The following is a 25786-nucleotide window of genomic DNA, read 5'->3' on the forward strand; positions in this document are numbered from 1 at the left end:
GTGCTTTGCTTAAACTTTTTTTTTTTTACTTGCGCTTAGGGATGTTACTATATCGGTAATTACCGTCATAAGTGATCCGATATGCGATAATCGATTCCATTAAAACGATTATCGGTAGTCGATGATGTCAGTTCATAGACTAGAAGAGAAATAAACACGAGCATCTATGGTTACATGGCCGATATTTCATTTCATTCATTTATAGCTTCCTTTTCTGTCTTATAAATGATTATCTATATACGGGTGGTCGTCGATCAAGATTTCCGTATAAATTGTTAAATGAAGGTGCTATAAGCGTTTATTTTATGAAAAAACTGTAGGTTATAAATTGTTAAATAATGATCTTACTCGAGATCAATAATAGAATTATAGAAGAAACGCTAACAGTAAAATACAAAAATGCACTGGCGCGGTGAGTACGTTACGCTTAGAAAGTTGCTGTTTTTGCAATCGTAGTGTGTTTTTTGTGCAGTGTTATTGCGTGTGCGTACCATTCGTATGTTAGGTTTTGTGATTCGGGTCAACTTTCTAACCGGGAGGTGACCGCTGAGTATAACCCCTTTTCGGGAGCAAGTTGAACTTATCAAGTGTCAAATTCTTGGGGTGGGCCCACGTTGGCCGCCTATCCTTAATAGTGTTGGTGATGATAGCAGTAAGTTTCGGTGCATACAGTGAACAGCTGTAGCCGGTACCGCCACCGCCTATCGTTACGTGGATGAGTCATTCTGTTGGTACCTACTCGCTCGGCGCGCGGATATCATCATCAAGTGTTTTGGATGCCACTGAACCCGTAGTAAACAATGCATTGCGCGCGATGTGTGCAGCCCACAAGCATGACACACCTCTATTATACATTGACTTATCTGTCCCACAGGAAGTGCCTGCCAATTGTTGTTTTTAATTAAATTTTATCTTTTTCCAGCTTAAAGCCAGAATCCATAGATGTGACGGTTGCAGATTTTGATGGAGTTCTCTTTCATATATCCAATATTAATGGAGACAAAACCAAAGTTAGGGTAAGATATACAATTTATCATAAATACTTTTTTGAATAGTGACTAATACAATGTATAATATGCAGTCAAAATGATATCCTCTTTTAGTATATAATATTGTAAAGCTTCTCTACATAGTTTGTAACCCGATAGGATTACTTATATAACTTTCCAATCTGAATATTAAATATCATTAATTGAATTTAATTAAAAAATACTGTTTAAGCATGGAAGTTCTTTACTGCAGACCAATAATTAATATTTCATTAAATTATAATAAGTATAGGTATCTAACAATATTAAATAGCACGGATAATGAAAATATACTTAATATTTGCAGGTTAGTATATCACTGAAGTTCTACAAACAATTAGAGGAGCATGGCGCTGATGAACTTCTCAAAAGAGTTTATGGACCACTGCTCACTGAGCCCGAGTCAGGTATTATTTGTTTCAGTATATATTATGCTTACAAGAGTGACAATGTCATAACCATAACTTCCATGGCCGTAGAGGTCTCATAGATGGCAAAATAGGTACATAACAATATGAGTAAAATTATAGTTCACTCTTTATAATAACTTATTTGAAGAAAGTGTCGCCTAAAACAATCTACACATCCATTTGACTAGCAAATATGTATGAAATATAATAATGTGCAATTTCCAACATTATTGTAAGGCAGTAAAGCATATTTGGTATGAAGTGATGGTTGAATGGCTAATGCATGCCTTTTACACTAGCACAAACATTATTACAGTATTAATTACAGTTTCCTTCATGCTTCAAGGAACTTAGTTTCAACATTATGACCGCCCATTACCTTATAAGTCCATATTTAATATTTTCCTTATACAGTTTGGTAGGAAAACACCAATAATATTATAAATAAAACTAATAAAAATAAAGCATGGTAGCATTACATCCTGTTTGTGATTCACAGTGAGTAATGCTAATGTAAAATTGTTAAAAAGTAAATTTATATTTATCAAGTGAAGGGTATGATAAGATATATGTTGTTGTTGCTTATAGACATTAACATTGATAAGATTACCAATCAGCAAGTTTTGGCGTCACTTTATCACTTTTAAAACATTTAAAAATATTGCAACTCAATGCCGAATTGTGCATAATTCAAAAGCTAGTTTACATGTTTCTCTTGTGATTTCAAAGTAAAGCAAATTTTTGAAATAAAATCTACACAATTTATCACATAACCATAATACTGCAATCACTAAAATAATTAACTGCACAAAGAACACTTTGTTCACTTCATATTCTTTCTAGGTAGACATTTGGGGATAGCTAATCTCAAACCATTACACATTAGAGTTCACTTCATCCAGTGCTATTTTATCCTTATTTCAAAATATTGTACACTATTTTATAACAATGTTTTGTATGGATAAACCTAATAAGGATAAAATAAGATAGCAATGCTGTTCAAAGCTTACTTTTTGCATTAACAATGAGGTCAACTATGAGACAACCTCTAAAATATTTATCAAGTGTCTTATAGCTCCATAAGTGGCTACTTAGATAGCTGTGCCTTGCCTTAATTGGTCATATCACTCAAGTTGATACTTCAGTTGATGTTGATTGACACAACGTCATTCTGCATCTTAAATTGCATTTGGTAATGTGATTAAAGAGTTTCAATGAGTCTTAAATTACAAATGGTTGATTTGAATTTGTAATAGTAGCCAGAGACTAACAAGGAAAATTTATAAATTGGCTTTTTGTTACACCATTAATTATAATTTAACATAAAATACAAAGTTTCTTTTAGGGTATATAAAAGTAATATTATATTTCTTGATCTCTGTATCTTAAGTCTTACCAAGGCAGAGAAAATGCCGACAGTAATTTTGAACCTATTTCTAATTTAAAGGATTGCTCATACCCTCTAATGGGTTACTGGGACAGTTTGACCTTGTATTATGGTAGCCTTAAAATATATACAACTGTCCTAAAGATCACCAAAAGAAAGGTCTAGACGCTTTAGATTAAGAAATCGCAAGGCAAAGTAGGAAAATTCAATTGATTCATTAAAAACTATTAATGAGAAAAATTCTCAATAATAAGTCCAGACTGTTGTTGTACTTAAAATCTCACCTCGGCAATAATGCTAATGGCAGTTAGGGTCAAATGTATCTACTCCTTAAATGAAAACCATGTAATTTATTTATACAGGTTACAATGTGTCCGTCCTACTGGACCTGGAGTCGATCCCGGAGGACTGGGAAGAGGTAGTGCGGAAGGTGGGGCTGCTCAAGCGCAACTGCTTCGCGTCCGTGTTCGAGCGCTACTTCCGCCTGCAGGAGGACGGCGATGTCGCGCAGAAGCGAGCGGTCATCAACTACCGGCAGGATGAGACGCTGTGAGTATGAAGCTTAAGACATCTAGAGTGCCAAATACTTCACAATGTTCTTCTGGATTTGAGTGAAATCGGAGGCTGTTTGTAAAGTATGACGCGGTTTCAGGGCTTATAACAAAATGTTACATGACCCTGAAACGCGTGGTAACCATCAACTACTAGGTACGAATTTCAAGGAATTTTGAAGGTCAAACACGCTTCAAGATGCTCCTACTACTTGTGAGGCTGATTTTAGACGGAGTATTTTGAGCATAGATCATTCAAGGTCATTTCGTAAACTACGTTGATTGACACTTTGAATCCAATAATAAATAAATAGTAATGTGTGGGTGTGGACATTATGAGCTTCAACTCAACATGAGTCATACATATACAGTCACTAACTTCCGCAAACTCAAACTGTGAAGAACTGTTATTGACATTTTAGTATTGGTCATAGTGATTACATAATCTAATGAATAAATTAAATACTAATATATACAGGTTTACTCCTCTTACTTTAAATGTTATTATCGTATGCTAGATTGTAGCGAATGTCGCTTATAGATGTTGATGTAATTTTATTTATATTGTAGGCTTATCATACTACTGTCGAGGACTAATTATTGAGCCATTTGGGGCGCACTTCATAGCTTAGCACTTAAAATAACAATTTTTGACACCTAAATGGTTCAACAAGAAAGTCCGTGAGTGTACATACTTAGAGAGCTTGCGGGCGTAGGACACTAGTTGAATAAACTTCCAAGCCAGGAGTCCAAGCAGGCAAGCACGATCGTCTTTTAAACGATATAACGTTGTCGTCCTTTTCGCACGATAGGGACGCACCAATGTGATAAAGCTTATCCAATAAGTGTACCTACTACGCCCGTTAAAATAAAAATTAAATTAAATTCTATCCCACAGTTATGTGGAAGCACAAGAAGACCGAGTGACGGTGGTGTTCTCGACGGTGTTCCGCCACGAGGACGACATGGTGATCGGCAAGGTGTTCATGCAGGAGCTGAAGGAAGGCCGGCGGGCCAGCCACACGGCTCCACAGGTACCTGTCACTCCGCGTAGGCTACCAGCTAACCTAGCACGTGATTGGCGCGAGATTATCTAGCCGAGACATAGACTACCCGTCCTTATGTCATGTTCATGTCATCATCATCTTCTTTGCTTTATCCCGGCATTTGCCACGGCTCATGGGAGCCTGGGGTCCGCTTTGACAATTAATCCCAAGATTTGGCGTAGGCACTAGTTTTATGAAAGCGACTGCCATCTGACCTTCCAATACGGGGTACTAGGTAACTAGACCTTATTGGAATTAGTCCAGTTTCCTCACGATGTTTTCCTTCACCGAAAAGCGACTGGCAATCTAATGACATTTCGCACATAAGTTCCGAAAAACTCATTGGTGCGAGCTGGGGTTCGAACCCGCGACCTCCGGAAAGAAAGTCGCACGCACTTACCGCACGGCTACCAGCGCTTCGTCATGTTCATGTCATTAATACAATGAGAAGCGGCGAGATACTGTTGCGACAATCACGTTTTAGCTATCCAGGATATAGGTTTTAAATTCAGAGATATACTAGGTTGATGATGATGATAAGACAAAAATAAATTCTGACCATGCTCACCAATTGTATAAGGCGGCCCTGTGGAATGTGTGGGCATTGTCATATTTCCTTCCTGAATAGAGTAATAATTTTATGCTATATGTATATTTAATATATTTATTAACATCAATAACGAACCTAGAGATTTACTTATTATTGGTGATTTTTTAAATAAATATTAATAGCTGAAAGAGTATATTAGAGAGAATTTGATACAGGTAGAAGTAGCACCACTTAGCCTTAGGTATATTTCAAAACACTCAGATATTATTAAAATATGCTGGCGAAATTTGCCTTTTAATTATTTTTAAAGATATAAATTGGTGCGATTTCATATCTTTTTTTTTTAGGTTTTATTTTCACATAAGGAACCACCACTAGAACTCATGGACACGGAAGCGAAAGTAGGAGAAAATATCAGTTATGTTACATTCGGTAAGTTACCCATTTGTAGGTGTGCACGGGAAAACGTCCCAATTTGTCGATTGCTATAAAGCCTCTTTGTCAGTTTATTCATATAAAGATACAAGTAAATCTCGTCTTAATGGTAACCGAAAAAGTAGGACGTTCACACACACACACACACACACATTTGTTTTCTAGAGTCTACAGGCTTTTTTCTTTTGTGGTTTTGCTTGAATCTTTAATATCGACGATAAGATACAGTTTTCTGGTACTCTATTTTGTGGCATTTTTGTAAGGCCCACTTGCACCAACCACTTAACTCAGGGTTAGTGGGCTGTCAACTGTCAAATTCCATATAAAATGGTGGGTTAACCCCCCCCCCCGGGTTAACTCACCATTTTCATTGGTGCAAGTGGCCCTAAGTGTATAAAATGCTGATAATTCACAAAAAATCTTGAATCATCACTTAATAGAAAAAAAGTCAAAAAAAGAACAGTCACAGATAGAAAGTGAAGACAGGTCCTAAAATTGAACTCAACTGTCCAGCAATAGCCTACCATATTCACTTTTGCTTTAAATAGATCGAGTTCATATTTATAACTGTCATCTGTTTTCCAGTGCTCTTCCCGCGACACACCTGCGCGGAAGCCCGCGACAACACGATCGACCTGCTGCACATGTTCCGCGACTACCTGCACTACCACATCAAGTGCTCCAAGGTGTACGTGCACTCGCGCATGCGCGCCAAGGCCGGCGACCTGCTCAAGGTCCTCAACCGCGCCCGGCCGCAGCAGCAGCGCCAGGAGAGGAAGACCATCTCGTGAGTACACACTACTGCCAGAACTACACTACACAGCGAGTGATACAAGGTGTACGTGCAGTCGCCAAGGCCGGCGACCTGCTCCAGGTGCTCAACCGCACGAGACCCCAGCAGCAGCGCCAGGAGAGGAAGACCATCTCGTGAGTACACACTACTGCCAGAACTACACTACACAGCGAGTGATACAAGGTGTACGTGCAGTCGCCAAGGCCGGCGACCTGCTCCAGGTGCTCAACCGCACGAGACCCCAGCAGCAGCGCCAGGAGAGGAAGACCATCTCGTGAGTACACACTACTGCCAGAACTACACTACACAGCGAGTGATACAAGGTGTACGTGCAGTCGCCAAGGCCGGCGACCTGCTCCAGGTGCTCAACCGCACGAGACCCCAGCAGCAGCGCCAGGAGAGGAAGACCATCTCGTGAGTACACACTACTGCCAGAACTACACTACACAGCGAGTGATACAAGGTGTACGTGCAGTCGCCAAGGCCGGCGACCTGCTCCAGGTGCTCAACCGCACGAGACCCCAGCAGCAGCGCCAGGAGAGGAAGACCATCTCGTGAGTACACACTACTGCCAGAACTACACAGCGAGTTACTGCACATACTGGCTGCACTACACAGCGAGTGATACAAGGTGTACGTGCACTCGCCAAGGCCGGCGACCTGCTCAAGGTGCTCAACCGCGCCCGGCCGCAGCAGCAGCGCCAGGAGAGGAAGACCATCTCGTGAGTCTTGTTTTAACCTGATTCATTTCAAGAATCCTCAACTGGAACAACATCTGCAGTGAGCTTTTTTCAATCAGAACTCCTTTCAGGAGTAAGAATTTGTTTCAAATTAATGCTTAGCCAGCAACGCCACCGGCATGTCCGTACGGCTCTGCCTCGGCAGAATTTACTAAACCATTTACTGCAATATTATGTCCATTAAACCACCAAACATTATTTTCAATTGTGTTATATTATCTATGACTTAATCATATTCAAGCAATTCTTTTCCACGTAGAATAATCTGAATGTATTGTTCCAGGGGGAGAACATTCGTCCGGCGGGACTGAGTGGGAGCCGCCCCTAGCCTTATTCACCACGAGAGCGGCCCCCCACTCGGCCGCGCCCGCGCCCGCCCCGCGGGACGGCAATGTGCGTATTTCCCTCTATGTGTTCCCGGTACTCTATGTCGTGTTCGCGTGTCACATGTCGCTAACCTACAAACTATGTTTTCAATTCGAAATACCCCTTTACAAACAGGACAGGAATGCCAAATATTTAAAAATGCTCAATATTCTGCCGGACGCCGAACTTTACAAAACGAAATGTGCACATTGTTTTTATAAATATTTATTGTCAACTCTTCATGCCTAGCGTAAAGTCGATAAATAATGTTGCCGTAGTACTTGTTGATGACAAAATTATGCTTTATTATATGAGAGTTCTATTTATGATGGCCGCCGAGCCCGCATCCTTCTCGTAGCTTACGTAATTTTGTTGATGTGAGTGACCCGATTACCAATCCTCGAGTAGATAATGTATTATAAACCTAGCTATAATTGTTTCGGATGACGGACTGTACAGGTGTACATCTCCGGACAGGTAACATGCACAAACTCGTACGAATTACTCACTATTAGTTTTGTAAAACACCGTCTAGTTTGATAACGCTATCTATGCAATATACGAACAATAATTATTTAAATAAAGTTACTCTCTTACGTTGTTAGGTAGGCCCGATTCAATTATAATCTAAGTGAAAGTGTATAGTATTTCTCAATAGAATCTTCCATAGACCGAGGCTGGGAGTGTGAACTGTGAAGGCCTTACCGTGCCGCTCGCGGCGGCGGCTCGATAGATCGCTAGGTTAGATGCGATACTCTGTATCCCTTTATATGCAATTCCAACTCACAGAACTTCAATTCCATATTGCATTAAAGAACAAGATACATTTATTATCTACAATGATTTATATATTAAAATAATGTATTAAAAGTTATAAGAATTCTTCGAATTTAGTGTCATAGTTCATGAGAAATAGAAATGACACGTAAAGTGTTAGACCACTTCCGCACCAAGTATTTGCTCAAGTCGAACACCAAGGAGCTCTATAGGAATAGTGAACTTTTCACGCTGCTATATTTAGCCCTTATTTCTGACGCGACCTCGGTTTGAAAGGCAATGGTTGGTATCTTGTGAAGTGGCACTCTTTGCAAATCTGAATTGTCTACTATCCTCTTTACACTCATAAGAGTCATATTGCAATAATTTATTTAATAACGAAGATATTCAGATTTGTATGAAACTTTATTTTAAAAGGAGTGCAAAGAGTAGGCGAGATTAACTACGTAATTTTAGGTGAGATTGTGGCAAATATCGATCGAGTCATGGACTGAAAGTTATTTAGACTGCGAGTATCAATAATGGTTGGTTTGGATGAAATAATGTAAACGCTAAGTCATAATTAAACTGCATGAATTGATAACGTGACAGAATATTAACAGTTGACAGATTCTAAAATATGCGGCAAGTAGTCGAGTAAGAATGGAATGTATTACATAAAGCGTGTAGACACAATTTAACTAAAAAAATTAGCTAACTTGAATTTTATGTAATTTTTTTGCAAGATGTATTATTTATGTATTATAAAATGTAAGTTAAATGTTGCTTTAAAGTTATAGCTTACAATTTGATATTGTTTTCTGTCAGTTTAAGCGCCAGATTATGTAAACTGTGCAGATTATGGAAGTTATTTGTGAATATGTAATTATTCTAGTGATTTAAAATCCGTTTATACTGTATTTTTATTTTCTAGATTAAAGAAAACATCTTACTGCAATTATTTATTGTTTTCATTTCTACCGTTTCCAGGTGCACTATCAGGCTATCACAATGATTGATAATTATGGTTATAATAACATGTTAACATACAGATATGTAATAAAACTACTAATTATCTATTATAATTATAAATAGGTCCCAAATAATATCTACTACTAATATCTACGTCAGAAAATTCATCATAAATACATAATGTTTTTATTACAATAAAATTGAATGACCTTGACAATTGGACATATTTTTAGAATAAAGAATATTTATACTTATAAATTCTTCATTAATATACAAGACATGGAAATATAAAAATAGTAGACATGTTTGTTTATTTACTTCGAAAGTAGCAACAACACATTCTTCAATCAGCATTGATATAACAAATATGCATTCTGTTTGTAAACAGAGTTGTCAGTATGCTGCAGGGAATGTTTACTAATACATACGTCAACAGCACCTAATACTATATCTACTAATCCTTCATGACTCATGAGTCTCATGACATGACATATCCAATAAACATTTTCATCACACTGGTATAAGATTAGAGTATATTTATGCATAAACTAAAGTATATAATTTATCAACAACTATATTTGTATGTAAATGGGTATCTGTAAATATAAAGGCGTGCCCATATTAGCAAATATGCTTGTTACTTCGCCTTATAACAAAGGAGCAAGATGCAAAATGGTAAACATATCTTTGATGCCCCTGTAGGTATGGTTATTCTTCAGTCCGCAAAAATATGTGGCACATTCTTATAGCACTATAAGATCGTGTCACATATTTTTGCGGCTTTTAATGTGTAATGTACCTACAGTCACCGGCATAAAAAAGTGATGATTTCTGTACTTTCTCACTTTAACGTCGTGTTTGAAATGTCAAATGATTAAAAGCGACAAGGTACAGAAATCATCACTTATTTATGCCGGTGACTATACCTAATATTACAGTGGCTCATTTCACAAAGCTATATGTTACAAGTCTCTTTTCAACATGTATTAGAAAGTGACATAGCTTCATGCAATGAGCCCACAGGTCATAAGGTCAATTTAAAAGTCCATCTTGCTGGGTGCGGGCGGGTCGGGCGTCTTGCCGCCCAGCTTGGCGAGGTGGCTGACCTTGGTGGCGAACTTGACGAAGCTCAGCCCCGCCACCTGCGGCTCGGGCTTTTGCGGCTGACCTTCCGGGAATGCCGCGTCCAGCGAACCTGTTTGTAGAATTATAATAAAAATGGTGAGGCTTTGTAATATAATACGTAAGTCTTGCCGAGACCCATAAGTGGACTGGAAACACTGTACACGCGGATAATGAACGTTAAGTTCTCGAAACGTATTGAACATATGCTTGTTTGCCACCGACATAGTATAAAAAAAAACATTGCATACTGTGTCAAAATTGCCTGGCTTAAAATAGTTCAGGGTACAAAATAAAACTTACGGGTATCTAGATATAGGCAAGGTGATAAATATCGACACAGACAATATGCGTACACTGAGTATACCTTCTAATGCAAACATTTCAAATGTGGCGCTCCTTGGACTTTTAGTTCGAATTTGGCGCCCGGGACATGAGCTCCTCACTCCCCCCTAGATCCGGCCCTGCTTCTTTCCTCACATACAGAAATTGGGAAAAGAACGCACTAACGCGATAGGCCATATCCCGCGACCGAGCTCGCCGCCTGGTTAGCATTCAACATAAATTATTTAGTAAAACTTACTTTGCTGCGGCGAAACGACCGAGCTCTGCTGCGACCCGTTGTTGTCCATAGGTTTAGATTTCTCTGTCTTCTCGTGAAGTAACTCCAACGCTGGCAGACAATGGGAGGCAACTTTATTTATTTCACCCACATCTCACCTTATCTAGATTCTAGAGTAAATATAGATAGCGCTCATGTGATAACAGACGTCTGCTTTCTTAGTCTGAATAATTGCAATATTTATTTAGATACCATTCCATGTTTGTACAGGCGATATCAAGTACATCGTACTTAGCTGGCGAAGTTACAGTTAACCAATTGTAGAACCTTATCACAGTAAACGGCAAAGTGAGTTCTATGGCAAATAAAGCACGCGATGTCAATAAGACATGGTTCTAGAGTGACCTGGGATTCAAATTGATTGACCGTATATTTTGAACCACCTTAACCGCTCCCATATTATCTGATCGCGACTAATGGTAAATTTGAGGGGCGGTTTTTTGATATGCATATCATATGCCTGCAAAAGATGCGGCAAATAACTGCATTTTACTGTTAGTGTTGTTAGCAATTTTCTATGAATTATAATGAATTAAAATACATATCTACGGAGTATGGGCCAGTCAAGATCCCACAGCGCCGTCTTCTTCAGCTGTCGAGGTCCGGATTATGGTTATAATAGTACATTACTACAGAGGCCGGGACAAAGGGGGTTGCCGGCCGAAGACATATAGACGGCCGAGCGAAGCGAGGCCGGATAGGTCTGAGGCGGGCAACCCCATTTCCCGCCGAGGTATGTATAGTGCTTTTCTCAAACGTGGTATGAAATAAATAAAGTCTACTGAAAATAGTAACTTTGGATGGCTGTATCTCCTAAACGGTGCGTCGTAGCGCAAAAATAATCGAATTTTCGTTCCCCTTTGACATCCCGTATATGCTTATAAAAAAAACAAAAAGTTAAAAAAAAATTTAAAAAAAAATTTTTTTGTATGAAAACGCACCCAAAATCAAATATTGTCTAGGGCCCGTACCAGTTGCAGTCGGCACGTCTATAAAGCCCCTTATAGTTTTTTTTTTAATTGGCTAAATACCTGGATGTTATGTCACAATTATCTGTGTTTGGGAATTAAAAAAGAGGACTTTGCCGGCCTTGGCCTGCAAGGTTTGTATGAAGTTCCATTATCTATCAATCGTCCTAGCCGCACCTGCAACGTCATACTTCGCTGCCAATTATAAGGCACATAACATCAATATTTCATACCATGTTTGAGAAAAAAATATAGTATACCTATGTTGAATTAGAAATCTATCGTTTTAAAATGATAACTACCAATGTCTGAAGTTTATTGTGACAATTAAGTGCAGCATACTTGAAGTTTTGGTAAATTGTAATAAAAGTTGGTATCGGAATAAGTAGGCACAATACAAATATACCCACACCGCAAAGAGAAATTCCTAAGCACAAGGAGCCAGCATCAGCAGTTTTCTTACAAAATTGCAGGTTATTTAGTTTTCCAGCGAGTAAATAGTGAATTTATAACTCGAGTTAGAGAGTAGAGAGCTAATTGTTTATAATATCAGCAGAATAAAAACTACCGTCAGACAGCGACATGGCGTCTATCTTGTTGTCCTGTATGGTCTCGAGCTGGTGCCGGAACTTGGCCGTGATCTTCCGGCGCTGGTAGTCTGCCTCGATCTGCTGCTTGGTGCGCGGGATCCGGAATCGGAAGCAGCAGCACACCATCACGACTGCAGTCAAATGACATGTTGATTCTGTGGCAAACCTTCTTTGTTAGCAGAGAAAGGGATGATAATTATGTACCAGGATCAAAACCATAGGAATTTTAGATTACGTAGGTACATTTTACTACTAGCAAAATTGGTCTGCCAATATTATTGTTTTCAACGAATAAAATTATAAGGCGGATAATATTTATACTAACCCTATGGACTTGATGGTTCGAAATAAAGTTATTTATTATTATTATTATTTTATGTCTTACCATATCTCGGGACCATGGGGTCCCGGACTTTTGGGAGGCATGTGTGGGGCCGAAGCCAACAGCACAGAGGCCCTTTTAGACACTTTAATCTAAAGGCAAGGGATACACCTGGCGGATACCATCCCCGAGCGCACAATATGATACATCCGGAGATGGTCCCCGCCAGGTGTAAAGACTATTTCAGTGCAGCACTTTTGTGTTGCGATGGGAACTAAGGTCATAGGCTATTGTTGTGCAAGTTGGATGGACTGGATAATGGTCTATGGGGAGACTATCGGACACCTGCCATGACAACTAGTCTCAAGATTGTAAAAGACAGGCGGTGACTCGCCAACTCATTGAGTGGGCCCTGCAAAACGGCCGCACGCATGGTGCGACAACAGAGCAACACTTGAAGAGTGGCTGAAAGGTTGTCGAGAGGTGAGACTGCGGTAGCCAGATCCCGGTGATCCGTTCAGCAGGCCGCCGGCGTTATGACATTTTACACTTCCAACCTGGAGCATAGGTCCCGCTCTTGCGAATCCACTCTGGCCGGCCGGTTAAGGCAAGCGCAGAGGCGAGGGCTAGATGGAAGTGCCCTCTGGAATAGGGGTCCGCGGTGTCGCCACTCACCGTCAGCTCGCCACAAGCTGCCCCCGCGGGCTTATTATTATTATTTGTCTTTTACAGTTCTCGGGACCATGGGGTCCCGGACTTTTGGGAGGCGTGCGTGGGGCCGAAGCCAACAGCGCAGAGGCCCTTTAAGACAGTTTAATTTAAAGTAATGTGACACTAGCCGGCGATTGTCCCTGTCCGCACTATAGAATGCACCCAAGGACGAGCCCCGGTTAGTGTAAAACTATTGCAATGTAAAGAAACAAATTATACTGGGCTATTGGGTTGAAATGTTAGTGTGCTGGTGACCGGTCTATGGAAAGGTCTATGGCACCTGCCTTGATCATATGTTTTAAAAACACGAAAAAATAGGCAGGCGGTGACTCGCCAACTCACTATATGGGTCCCCGAAAACGGCCGCTCGCACGGAGCGACAAGGGGACAACATAGCGTGAGCGGCTCAGGGTGTGGAGAGGTGTGCGCCGCTTTCTACCCAGTCTGTACGAAACAGCCACTGTGCCAACTCGCGTCTTATGCATATTTCACTTCCACCCTGCGAGCATATAGCTCTGGCACCCCACTCTGGACGGCCGGTTAAGGCAAGCCAGAGGTGAGAATCCTGCGGCCCCTGCTCAGTGTTCACTCCGGCCGGCCAGTAAAGGCAAGCCCGAGGGAGGGGCCTGACCGACTCTCGGGGGCATGGGACCCAAGGGACGCCACTTCCCATTCAGCTCGCCACAAGCTGCCCTTATTATTATACGACATTACTGCACTTTTGTATTTAGCGCCATCTATTAAACGGGCGGTGAGTAATAATATTTATACTAACCCTATGGACTTGATGGTTCGAAATAAAGTTATTTATTATTATTATTATTCATTTATTTATCTTTTTTCTTATGCTAGGTTTTTTACAATATGAATATAAAAGTAAAATAAAAAAAACACTTACAAAACAATATAAAAACATATAAACATATTATAAAAAACCTAACCTAGGGTGCCGCCAGCAGCGGGGCAGGGCCCAAGCTGCCGGTGGTTAGGGCTGCAGAGAGAGGAACCGTCGAACTATCCGCGCTGTGTCCAAGATCACCGCCTTCTGCATCTGGCCCTTGATCCAGCCACCTAGCGAGAGTCTCTTAAGATGTTGGTCGAGACTCTTCGCTATGAGACCGTTCGCTGAAACGACTATCGGAACAATGATCGTTGATTCAACATCCCACATGGCGGTTATCTCGTGAGCCAAGTCTAGGTACTTACTGGACTTGTCCTTCTCGGCTTTCACGAGATTCTCATCATGGGGGATGGTGATGTCAACGAGCACTGCCCGGCGTTGCAGTCGATCCTATTATCACAATGTCAGGCTTATTGGCTACAATAGTTCTGTCAGTGATAATAGATCGATCCCAATAGAGCGTGGCACGACCATTTTCGAGAACTGGCGCAGGTAAATACTTGTAGTACGGTACTTCGCGGTCCATAAGGCCGTATTGAAGAGCAAGTTGCTGGTGAATGATCCTGGCTACGAGATTATGTCTGTGCAAGTACTCGCCGTTAGCTAGATGAGAACAACCGGAAATGATATGCCTGAGTGACTCTCCGGGACGGCGGCATGCCCGACAAATGTCGACCGTACCGTCCTTCAGGATATATTTCCGGTAGTTGTTCGTCATCATAACTTCGTCCGCAATTGCACAGGCAAAACCCTCGGTTTCTCCGAAGAGGTCCCCGAATCGTAACCAGTTCACCGATGCGAGCAGATCTACATCGGGTCCCGTGAGGGCCTTGTAGAACCGCCCGTGTAGCTGCTTGCTCTCCCATACCGCCTTGCGGTCCGCAGTACTTAGTACCACAGGTTTGCGCCAGTTCTGTTTCGCCAAGGAGAGCGGCGTGAGGTTTCCGTCCACTGCCACCACATCACGATGCATCCCACACTCGTTGTTAAGGAAGTAATTCCTGAGATTGTACACCTCACGGTTGTGAAGATCTTTGGCGTTTAGGAAGCCTCGACCTCCGCACTTCCGTGGGATGTACAATCTCATAACAGACGAGCGCGGGTGTAACATACGGTGTGTGGTAAGCAGTGAGCGGACCCTCCGATCCAGGGCGTCCAGCTCAGTCTGGGTCCACCGTAGTATGCCAAAGGAGTATGTGAGTAGAGGCATTACCCAGGCGTTAAAGGCGCGCACTTTGTTGCCTCCTGACAAAAGACTGTTAAGGACTTTTGTGAGCCGACTGAAAAAGCGCTCCTTCACCGACCGTCTAATGCCAACATCCTCAATACCCAACGACTGTGACATACCAAGGTACTTATAGGTTTCTGATTCAGAGATAGATCTGAACGACATCGTCTCAGAAAGTTGTAAATTTTCTGAATTTACAACCTCCCCCCGCTGTACATGCATGACCGCACACTTATCGACACCAAACTCCATTCTGATGGCGGTACTGAAAACTTCTGTGGTTTTCAATAGCACCATCAGGTCTTGGGTGTTCGGTGCAAATAGTTTGAGATCGTCCATGTACAGAAGGTGAGAGATGACTTCACCCTCTCTCCGAAGCCGGCAACCTAGCCCAGAATCCTTCAGCAGCGTGCTGAGGGGATTCAGAGCTAGGCAGAACCATAATGGACTCAAACTGTCACCCTGGAATATTCCTCGCTCAATCCTTATGAAGTCCTGCGGGCCAGGGGGGTCATCCCTGACTCCTGGTTGACAAAGGACTGTGGTCCACTGCCTCATACATGCAGCCAGGAAGGATATTAAAGCTGCATCAAGTTTATACAGCTCCAATACCCTTCTCAGCCATGAATGAGGCACCGAATCATAGGCCTTCTTATAGTCAATCCAAGCGGCCGAGATGGCCCCCTTGTTCCGCCGAACTTGTTGGCAGATGGTCATGTCTATGAGGAGGAGCTCTTTAGTACCACGGGACCCAACCCTACATCCATTTTGAGCGGGAGCCAGAATGTTGTTAGCGACAATATGCGCGTTAATTTTTATTATTATTATTATTCCCAGTATTTATTTTCTATCTTAGGCTAGGCTGTTTATAATATGGATATAAAAGTAAAATACAAAAACACATACAAAACAATATAAAAAAAACATATAAACACATTATAAAAAACCTAACCTAGGGTGCCGCCAGCAGCGGGGCAGGGCCCAAGCTGCCGGTGGTTAGGGCTGCAGAGAGAGGAACCGTCGGACTATCCGCGCCGTGTCCAAGATCACCGCCTTCTGCATCTGGCCCTTGATCCAGCCACCTAGCGAGAGTCTCTTAAGATGTTGGTCGAGACTCTTCGCTATGAGACCGTTCGCTGAAACGACTATCGGAACAATGATCGTTGAATCAACATCCCACATGGCGGTTATCTCGTGAGCCAAGTCTAGGTACTTACTGGACTTGTCCTTCTCGGCTTTCACGAGATTCTCATCATGGGGGATGGTGATGTCAACGAGCACTGCCCGGCGTTGCAGTCGATCTATTATCACAATGTCAGGCTTATTGGCTACAATAGTCCTGTCAGTGATAATAGATCGATCCCAATAGAGCGTGGCACGACCATTTTCAAGAACTGGCGCAGGTAAGTACTTGTAGTACGGTACTTCGCGGTCCACAAGGCCGTATTGAAGAGCAAGTTGCTGGTGAATAATCCTGGCTACGAGATTATGTCTGTGCAAGTACTCGCCGTTAGCAAGATGAGAACAACCGGAAATGATATGCCTGAGTGACTCTCCGGGACGGCGGCATGCCCGACAAATGTCGACCGTACCGTCCTTCAGGATATATTTCCGGTAGTTGTTCGTCATCATAACTTCGTCCGCAATTGCACAGGCAAAACCCTCGGTTTCTCCGAAGAGGTCCCCGAATCGTAACCAGTTCACCGATGCGAGCAGGTCTACATCGGGTCCCGTGAGGGCCTTGTAGAACCGCCCGTGTAGCTGCTTGCTCTCCCATATCGCCTTGCGGTCCGCAGTACTTAGTACCACAGGTTTGCGCCAGTTCTCTTTCGCCAAGGAGAGCGGCGTGAGGTTTCCGTCAACTGCCACCACATCACGATGCATCCCACACTCGTTGTTAAGGAAGTAATTCCTGAGATTGTACACCTCACGGTTGTGGAGATCTTTGGCGTTTAGGAAGCCTCGACCTCCGCACTTCCGTGGGATGTACAATCTCATAACAGACGAGCGCGGGTGTAACATACGATGTGTGGTAAGCAGTGAACGGACCCTCCGATCCAGGGCGTCCAGCTCAGTCTGGGTCCACCGTAGTATGCCAAAGGAGTATGTGAGTAGAGGCATTACCCAGGCGTTAAAGGCGCGCACTTTGTTGCCTCCTGACAAAAGACTGTTAAGGACTTTTGTGAGCCGACTGAAAAAGCGCTCCTTCACCGACCGTCTAATGCCAACATCCTCAATACCCAACGACTGTGACATACCAAGGTACTTATAGGTTTCTGATTCAGAGATAGATCTGAACGACATCGTCTCAGAAAGTTGAAAATTTTCTGAATTTACAACCTCCCCCGCTGTACATGCATGACCGCACACTTATCGACACCAAACTCCATTCTGATGGCGGTACTGAAAACTTCTGTGGTTTTCAATAGCACCATCAGGTCTTGGGTGTTCGGTGCAAATAGTTTGAGATCGTCCATGTACAGAAGGTGAGAGATGACTTCACCCTCTCTCCGAAGCCGGCAACCTAGCCCAGAATCCTTCAGCAGCGTGCTGAGGGGATTCAGAGCTAGGCAGAACCATAATGGACTCAAACTGTCACCCTGGAATATTCCTCGCTCAATCCTTATGAAGTCCTGCGGGCCAGGGGGGGCCATCCCTGCCTCCTGGTTGACGAAGGACTGTGGTCCACTGCCTCATACATGCAGCCAGGAAGGATATTAAAGCTGCATCAAGTTTATACAGCTCCAATACCCTTCTCAGCCATGAATGAGGCACCGAATCATAGGCCTTCTTATAGTCAATCCAAGCGGCCGAGATGGCTCCCTTGTTCCGCCGAACTTGTTGGCAGATGGTCATGTCTATGAGGAGGAGCTCTTTAGTACCACGGGACCCAACCCTACATCCATTTTGAGCGGGAGCCAGAATGTTGTTAGCGACAATATGCGCGTTAATTTTTGCTCTCAAAATGGATGTAAGGAGCTTGTAAAGTGTAGGCAAGCACGTAATGGGTCTGTAGTTTTTGCTTCCGTGGTACTACCGGACTTATAGAGCAGGAAAGTAACACCAGTTGTTAGGGAAGGTGGGAGAGAACCAAGATCGAGGGCTTGTTGAAATTGCGTTGCCAAACGCGAGTGCGAGCATCGAAACCATTTTAGCCAGAAGTTGTGCAATCCGTCCGGTCCAGGACTTTTCCAGTTCTGGGCCGTACGGGTAGCACAACTTACGTCGTCGGGGCTGATGGTGATAGCCCCCATAGGCTCGATGTTCTCGCACTCACGTTCGACAACGGTCATCCACTCGCCCTCCGTGTGCTCAACGGGCACCGACCAGATGCTACGCCAGAAATCAGACATGGCAGTAGCATCCGGCAGCCGCACGTCGGACACACGAGGGTCGGTTTCCTCCCACCTTCGGTATACTTTCCTTTGGTCGCTTTGAAAAAGACGATTCTGCTGGAATCGGTCCACACGCTTTCTGTAGCGGCGAATACGGCTTGCCCATGCATAGACTTTCTGCTTCAGGAAGTCGATGCGCTCTGTGACATTGGCCAAATAGTCGCGGGGCCTGATGCCCGTCCCCGCGAACGCCTGGTTCACAAAGCGCATTACTCGGGGCGATTATTACCCCCTCTGAAGCAGATCAGCTTTGCAATGAGAGTCCTAAACGAGTTGATACGACGCTCGATCCGTACTTGCCATGCAGGGACACCTCCGGCGGTCCTAGTTGCACGGTCAGCGTCCGGAAACTTGACTCGAGCAACACGGCACGCCGCGATGGCCCCGCAGTACATGATCGAGTGTGTATCATCTAGATCTTTACTAGTCCGCATATATGGATCTAGTAAAGCATTTAAGGCTCCTATTAGCGCTAGATTGCGTCTATTCATGGGCAGACGTGGTAATCGTGGCCTAGGGTTGTTTGTGGAGCGATACTGCGTAATCGCCTCTTCCAAAGACCTCCTCAGTTGCTCATTGGCAGGCTCACTCTCGCTCTGACTCGCGAAGTCCCCGCCGTCGTTACCGGAATCAACCCGCGGCGCCTCCGGTGCCAGGTCGGGTTCGGGCACCGGGTCCGGCGACATGGCGGGCAAATCCCGCCCCGAGGCGGGGTCCGCGCGAGTAGCGAGAGCCTCCTGGCGAAGCCGATCAAGTGTGGCGTCATCCAACCGCTTTGACCGCTGAATGACACGCACCTGATCCGACAGTCGCTGCTCCGATACGGTGGTGGTGGGTTCAAGCGTCTGAAACAGAAGCAGCATTCTTGAACGATACGCGGACAGCCTAGTTCCCCCCTCTGTAGCCCCATAGTACGCTCGCATGACATTCTCGTTCATCAACTGAGACCATCTCATGCGGCGCACTACACCACCGGCAGCGGGAGCCGTGGGCGGGGCAGGATGTTATTATTATTATTATACGACATTACTGCACTTTTGTATTTAGCGCCATCTATTAAACGGGCGGTGAGTTATTATGACTACGGGTGTAAGCTCCAAACGAAATGATTGTAACTCAATTGTAACTGAGAGCTGCTGCGTTAGTTACGCCATCTGACAGGCTTTGGAGGAACACGATATTATTATCTATAGGTAGGTAAAGGTAAACACAGACATTTCTTGTTTTGTATCTGCATGACCAAATCATAACTGTAAGTACCCACTTAAGCAGTTATGATGAGGGGTACTGACCGGAGAAACACTTACTTTTAAATTATTGTTTAGGTATTTGACAGACGGATATCTCGAGGTAGCCACTATGGGTTCCTGTTACATTTTTGTCACGGAACCCTAAAAAGTTTATTAGTTTTGAACTCAAGTGCCGAATTGGTGAAGTGATAAACACCCAATCTATGGGATGGGATGTAAAGTACCCCTTAACTCAAAGTTCATATTTTACTAACAAAATACATGTTACAAAAACATGACAGGACAATAGTACATTACATCAGAGGCCGGGAAAATGAGGATTTCCGGCCAAGTGGGTATATACCGGATAGGGATACGAGGCCGGGAATCCGTTTTCACGCCGAGGCATGTATAGTGATTTTCTCAAACATACAATGAAATTAAAAAAAAATGCTCTAAAGGACAATATTTTATAAAAAAAGTTACTTTGCAGGCCTAGGCCTAAAAAATAATATGAAATCCCTTTACAGTCCTCTCGAGTTGTTGCGCCCAAAAAGCGATACTTCCCAGCCCATTTTAAGGAACGTAAAGACAATATTTCATTGCATGTTTGAGAAATAGTTATTTGTTATACAAGGGGGCAAAGTTGTATTTTAACGCCGAGTGTGGAATTGAAAAACGAGCAAGTGAAAGGATTCTATAGTTGAACCACGAGCGAAGCGAGTGGTTCGAGAATAGAATCCTGAACTTGCGAGTTTTTTAACACACGAGAAGTAAAATACATTTGCACCCGAGTGTAACACAAAACTTTTCCCCTCACTACAGCGAGGAAACTGCAACGCAAAAAATGCGTTTATCACTGCTTCCAGTAGTTCCACAGGTGGTAAATCATCTTTATTACTAGATTCACCTACTTTTATCAATTTTAAAGCAGTTAATTTGACGTTATTCAAGGTCAAATTACTTTACCCACTAGTGGATAAAATGCGTTTTTACCCGCTGGTATTAAAGGACAAAACACGTGTTTCCGAGCTAGTGAGGGGAAAACGAATGATTACCACTTGCAATCGTTTTGATAAAATTTAATTAAATCATACACCTACGTCACAAGGTTTTAACAATCTATGACACGCTCTTTCGAATAATCCGCGCTTGAATGTGTCAAAAGCGTAATTAATTAAAGCATACGTACTCAAAACTGTCACCACGCCTAAACAAATGAACATAATGTGCCAGAGCTTCAGTTCGCCCATTACTTTCTGCTCCAGCCACTGCGGCTCTTCCATACCGGCGAAAATCTTCTCTCCAATCTCCATTGTGCTTATACTTTTCTATTAATTAGATACAATAAAAACGTTTGTAAATACGACGCGTCCGCTAAACGGTTCACTCAGAATAAAAACTAATTGTCTCTATTCCTAGGAGTGGTACGCCACACCTTGTATTACGCTATCAACCCCGGCACTCCCGTAAATTAGTTTAGACTCAACGCATAGATTCCGCGTGACGTTTGTTTAAATAACAGTTCATTTAGCGACCATCCAGCCCCTGTGCATTTGTTTTAGTTAAATATTAAACGTGTTATTGTATTTGAGATAGGGCGTGATTCTTGTTCAACTGTTTAAAATTTCCCGCTCCATTTAAGGGTGAATTACATATTAGTGTTGCTAGAGCTGCAGTCGAATAATCGAAATAAACTGACGAAATGATTACCAAAACCATGCGATAGAAATATTTATTTGTTTCTCTTGAATATTTATAAAATAGAAAATATATAGTTTGAACAAAATGCTTAATCATAATAAAATAAACTAATTTGAATACAAATTGTTATAACATTTGATTTACAAGACAGTTAAATTACATATGATTAGATAATTTATGTAATCAAATTGATTTATTATAGTCAAAATAGAAAAAACATAGTAGAATAGCCAGGAATGATAAAACGTGCAATGTCCTAATTGGAATTTATGAATGAAATTCATATTGGACTGCTGATATTTTTTTTACTGGCAACTGTTACATTTTGTTTCTCTTTCGTTTAACGACTATTTCACCTTCCCGCAGAAAATAGGGTGTCGAATCTGTCCTATAACCTCCGCTATATTTATTACTATTTAAAGATCGAAGATGAATCTTTTATGATAATTGTGGTTCAATTTGTGTAAAGGTTTTCCTAAGTGATGTTGTGTAAGATCGTTTGTGTTCTTGCGGTCATTCTGTAGCGTTTGAAAAATTAAACATGGCCTCGAACCGAGGACTTCAGATCGGGTCCGCGTGGTTTCAACGGAAGCTGAACTTGAGGCCGCAGCACCGGGGCGTGCACCTCGTCACCGAGGAGATCCTCAAGCAGGTGCCCGAGTTGTCGCTGTTCGCCATCGGACTCTGCCACATCCAGAGTGAGTACCAGTATACGCTAAGACATCGCTCCTACTTCTACATTGCTGCACCCCCCTCCCACTTGTCAATTTGTTCTACACTTTAATCTCGCGCGATTTTTGGTTTATAATAAAAGTAAAGTAATGAAATTTGCATCAATGTCGATAACGCAGTGGTCAAATGATTATAGTAGTAGGGCAGTGCGTGAAATGTCAAAATGTGTAACGTATGTAAACCGGCTGACGAGAGGGCACGTTGTTTTCAGTTATGCACACTTCGGCGAGTCTCGCGTTAAATGAAAGTTGGGACCCAGACGTGAGAGACGACATGGAGATGATGCTCAACAAAATCGTGCCCGAGGGACTGCCGTACCGCCACTCCTGTGAGGGCCCTGACGACATGGTAATAATCCACATTCAAACTTACAAACATTTTGTTTTACTTTTCGATCATATTTTATGGTGACAATTTCAAACTTAGAAACTTCTGAGAATGTCAGCTGTTTGTTTATGCCTTTTTAATTATCACTTGTTTGTTAATTTGTGAGACTTGAAGGTGACCCATAGCAAATGTGTGTAGGAATTGCTGTAATCTCTTATCAGCTGTTAAACATAATTATAAGCATCTGACTTCAATGATTTTGTTGACAACTGATAACCATGATAAAAGTTTCTTAACATTGTGACCTTGTTTATCAATAGACCAAATCTTATGATGAAATGCAACACAAGTAACCCTTAATTGGGCTATTTTGAACTTTATCTAACTTTGATGGGTTTCAAAAATGATTCAATTTTGACATCCTCATACCTAATTAACAGATAATACTAGGAGAACTAAACAGATTACAACATAATCTAACAATTTAACTGGGATGTGCTTAGAATGTTGTAAGTCTATTTGTGTTACCTATATACCTAGTCATAATATTAAATTTTATGAGAAAATGTAACTACTTATATTTAATTTACATGTTATACATTTTGATTTGAATTTGCCCCCACATCTGTCCCATGAAGTGAATGTATCCTATATTATGTGCAGAGTCAGCATTACATGTTTAAATTCAACATTACTATTTGCTTAGCACCTTTTCATACTATTTTACTACCATGAGTATTCCTCTGCAGCTGACTAAATGTAGAATAGTACAGATTATATTGATGATTCATGTAACTAATAATCAATTGTGCTATCCCACAGCCGGCTCATGTGAAAGCATGCTTCCTGGGCTCATCGCTCACAATCCCCATCACGGACGGGAAACTAAACCTGGGCACATGGCAGGGTGTGTGGCTCTGTGAGCATCGGAATCATGCCGGCAGTAGAAAGGTAGGCATTCATATTATTCTTTTACATATATGTGCTATGATTTCATGAGTATTCCAAAAATGAATATTTGAAATAAGGTTGTATAAGAACAAACCTAATGGGCCATCTAGGTAATCCTAGTGAATACTGATTGAATTAGTTAATCATAAGAATACAAACCTTCACCAATCCTAGGCCGATAGTCCACTATCATATGTTTGTCATAGAAATATGATCATAGGCAACATGCTGTCCTTTTTCTTCACGGAGAAAAAGTCACGTATACAGACCTATGATCATATTTCTATGATAAACATATGATAGTGGACTATCGGCCTTAGGCTATCACATAATTGATGATGAATCTGTTATTGGTGTCAGAATGTGTAAAATATCAGCAAGGGTTAAGATACAATATTTATGTTTTTTTTTTTATTTAGTTGTGTTGTGATTTCCTGTTACATATTCTGTCATTTGCATAATCCTACTATTAGCGACTGCCTTAGATGCCATTGTAAATCCCTAAGATAAGATTGGTTGTCTAGAAAAATCCAGTCAGTTAGTTGGAAATTTACTTCTAGTTTATTAGCTATGTCGTAATCCCTCATCAACCTTGTTGCACCTCATAAGTTCTCTAGTGTGGAAAATGTGCTTTTGGTACGAACAAATCTGTCACCAGTCTCAGATACATTCAAATCTCACAAGAAGAACGGTCAAACAACATGATTAACATGAAGCAAGTGAGTTACAAAGTAGTTTAAGGGGCCCACTGACGATCAGGCGTCGACGGCCTGTCACCGAAGAACTGACAGGCCATTGCCGTATTGTCCGGGAGAAGCATTAGTTTCTGTTTTGTTATTAAAGCGCGTGTGTGTGTGTGTGTGTGTGCAGGTGGTGGTGACGCTGTCGGGCTGCCCGCGGACTCGCCGCTGTCGGCCGCGTCGCCGGCGTCGTGCTCCAGTTAGGAGCGGGGGGGCGCGACCCCCACACGCACTCGCACTCGCACGAGCGCGTCTCGTCCAAGACCAGGAGGTAAACGGCGACCTCGAGGAGCAGATACGCGACAATATGTACATAAGATTAATATTTGTCCGGGCTCGCGGCCGCGAGGCCCGCGTGTAATATAGCTTTTATAGGAATTGAATGATCCCGGCGGCCCGCAGCGGCCGCGAGCGCCGCGACGGTTTTAACCGATTGTTGTTTTGTTGTTGCGACTTGTCGATATGTACATAGGCGGCGCGGCCGCGCCGTAGGTTCGATTGTTGATGGTCGATGTGGCACCCACTTTTACCGTTGATCTCGCCGTGTAAGAGCGGGGACGGTTCGTATCGATTGACTTTTCACTCCTGCACTCGTTCAATATTTTCCAAGTTCACCGGGAGACACTATATTTTCTAACATGACCGCACGTTAGGCATTTTTATGAAGTCGGACACTCATTTTACTATACCAATTTTGTATGTGACGTACCGGGCCGACGCCCTGCTCCGTCGGTCCCGTAATGTAAGAGCTGCGGTAGGTTATCTAGTTAAGTGTGCGTCTACGATAGCTCCCTTCTCTCTCCGTGTTAGGATAGTCTATACTAGTACGTGAAACGAGTCCATAGCTTTAAATGTGTCACGCCCGTTGTATCAACGGGTCCTTCGGGGCGACAATGAGCTAACCTTCAGTACTCCTAGGTGTAGTTGTATATCATTATCTTAAGATCATGTAAGTGCCTCGGATTCATGGGGTGGTCATCTAATCGTTGGAGTCGACGTCGCGTGGCGTCGGCTGGCTTGCTCTACACTCTTGTCTTTGATTGCGAACGATTGTATTTTCACTTACAACATGTACGTAATAGATTAAAGTTTTATTTGGCGACGTGTATAAAGACGCATGTGTATAGTTGTATGTCTTCCTATGTAAGTTCCATCGCGGTAGAGCTTGGTAAGTGTGGTTGGGATCACGCCTCTGTTCCTGTTTCGGTAT

The 25786-nt window shown here is 42.5% G+C and overlaps 3 protein-coding genes across 3 annotated transcripts; 2 read left to right on the forward strand and 1 right to left on the reverse strand.

Moving 5' to 3' along the window:
- The first annotated feature begins 207 nt into the window (after window positions 1-207).
- LOC125231145 (probable actin-related protein 2/3 complex subunit 2) lies at window positions 208-9020 on the forward strand. The gene is made up of 8 exons (XM_048136505.1): window positions 208-412; window positions 923-1016; window positions 1336-1435; window positions 3188-3374; window positions 4275-4410; window positions 5320-5404; window positions 5993-6194; window positions 7224-9020. Exons 1-8 carry the CDS (start codon window positions 339-341, stop codon window positions 7249-7251), a joined length of 906 nt encoding a protein of 301 aa, XP_047992462.1. The 5' UTR covers window positions 208-338; the 3' UTR covers window positions 7252-9020.
- Window positions 9012-21453, reverse strand: LOC125231146 (transmembrane inner ear expressed protein). Its single transcript, XM_048136506.1, has 4 exons — window positions 21315-21453; window positions 12315-12467; window positions 10740-10829; window positions 9012-10229 (listed from the first exon to the last, which is right to left on the reverse strand). Exons 1-4 carry the CDS (start codon window positions 21436-21438, stop codon window positions 10072-10074), a joined length of 525 nt encoding a protein of 174 aa, XP_047992463.1. The 5' UTR covers window positions 21439-21453; the 3' UTR covers window positions 9012-10071.
- Window positions 21454-22164: 711 nt separating this feature from the next.
- LOC125231147 (UPF0047 protein YjbQ-like) lies at window positions 22165-24780 on the forward strand. Its single transcript, XM_048136508.1, is given in 5 exon segments — window positions 22165-22524; window positions 22770-22906; window positions 23708-23836; window positions 24707-24728; window positions 24731-24780. Coding segments are annotated over 5 exon segments (495 nt in total). The 5' UTR covers window positions 22165-22367.
- Window positions 24781-25786: the final 1006 nt, after the last annotated feature.

Source organism: Leguminivora glycinivorella, chromosome 11, assembly GCF_023078275.1.
Source record: "Leguminivora glycinivorella isolate SPB_JAAS2020 chromosome 11, LegGlyc_1.1, whole genome shotgun sequence".
NCBI lineage: Eukaryota > Metazoa > Arthropoda > Insecta > Lepidoptera > Tortricidae > Leguminivora > Leguminivora glycinivorella.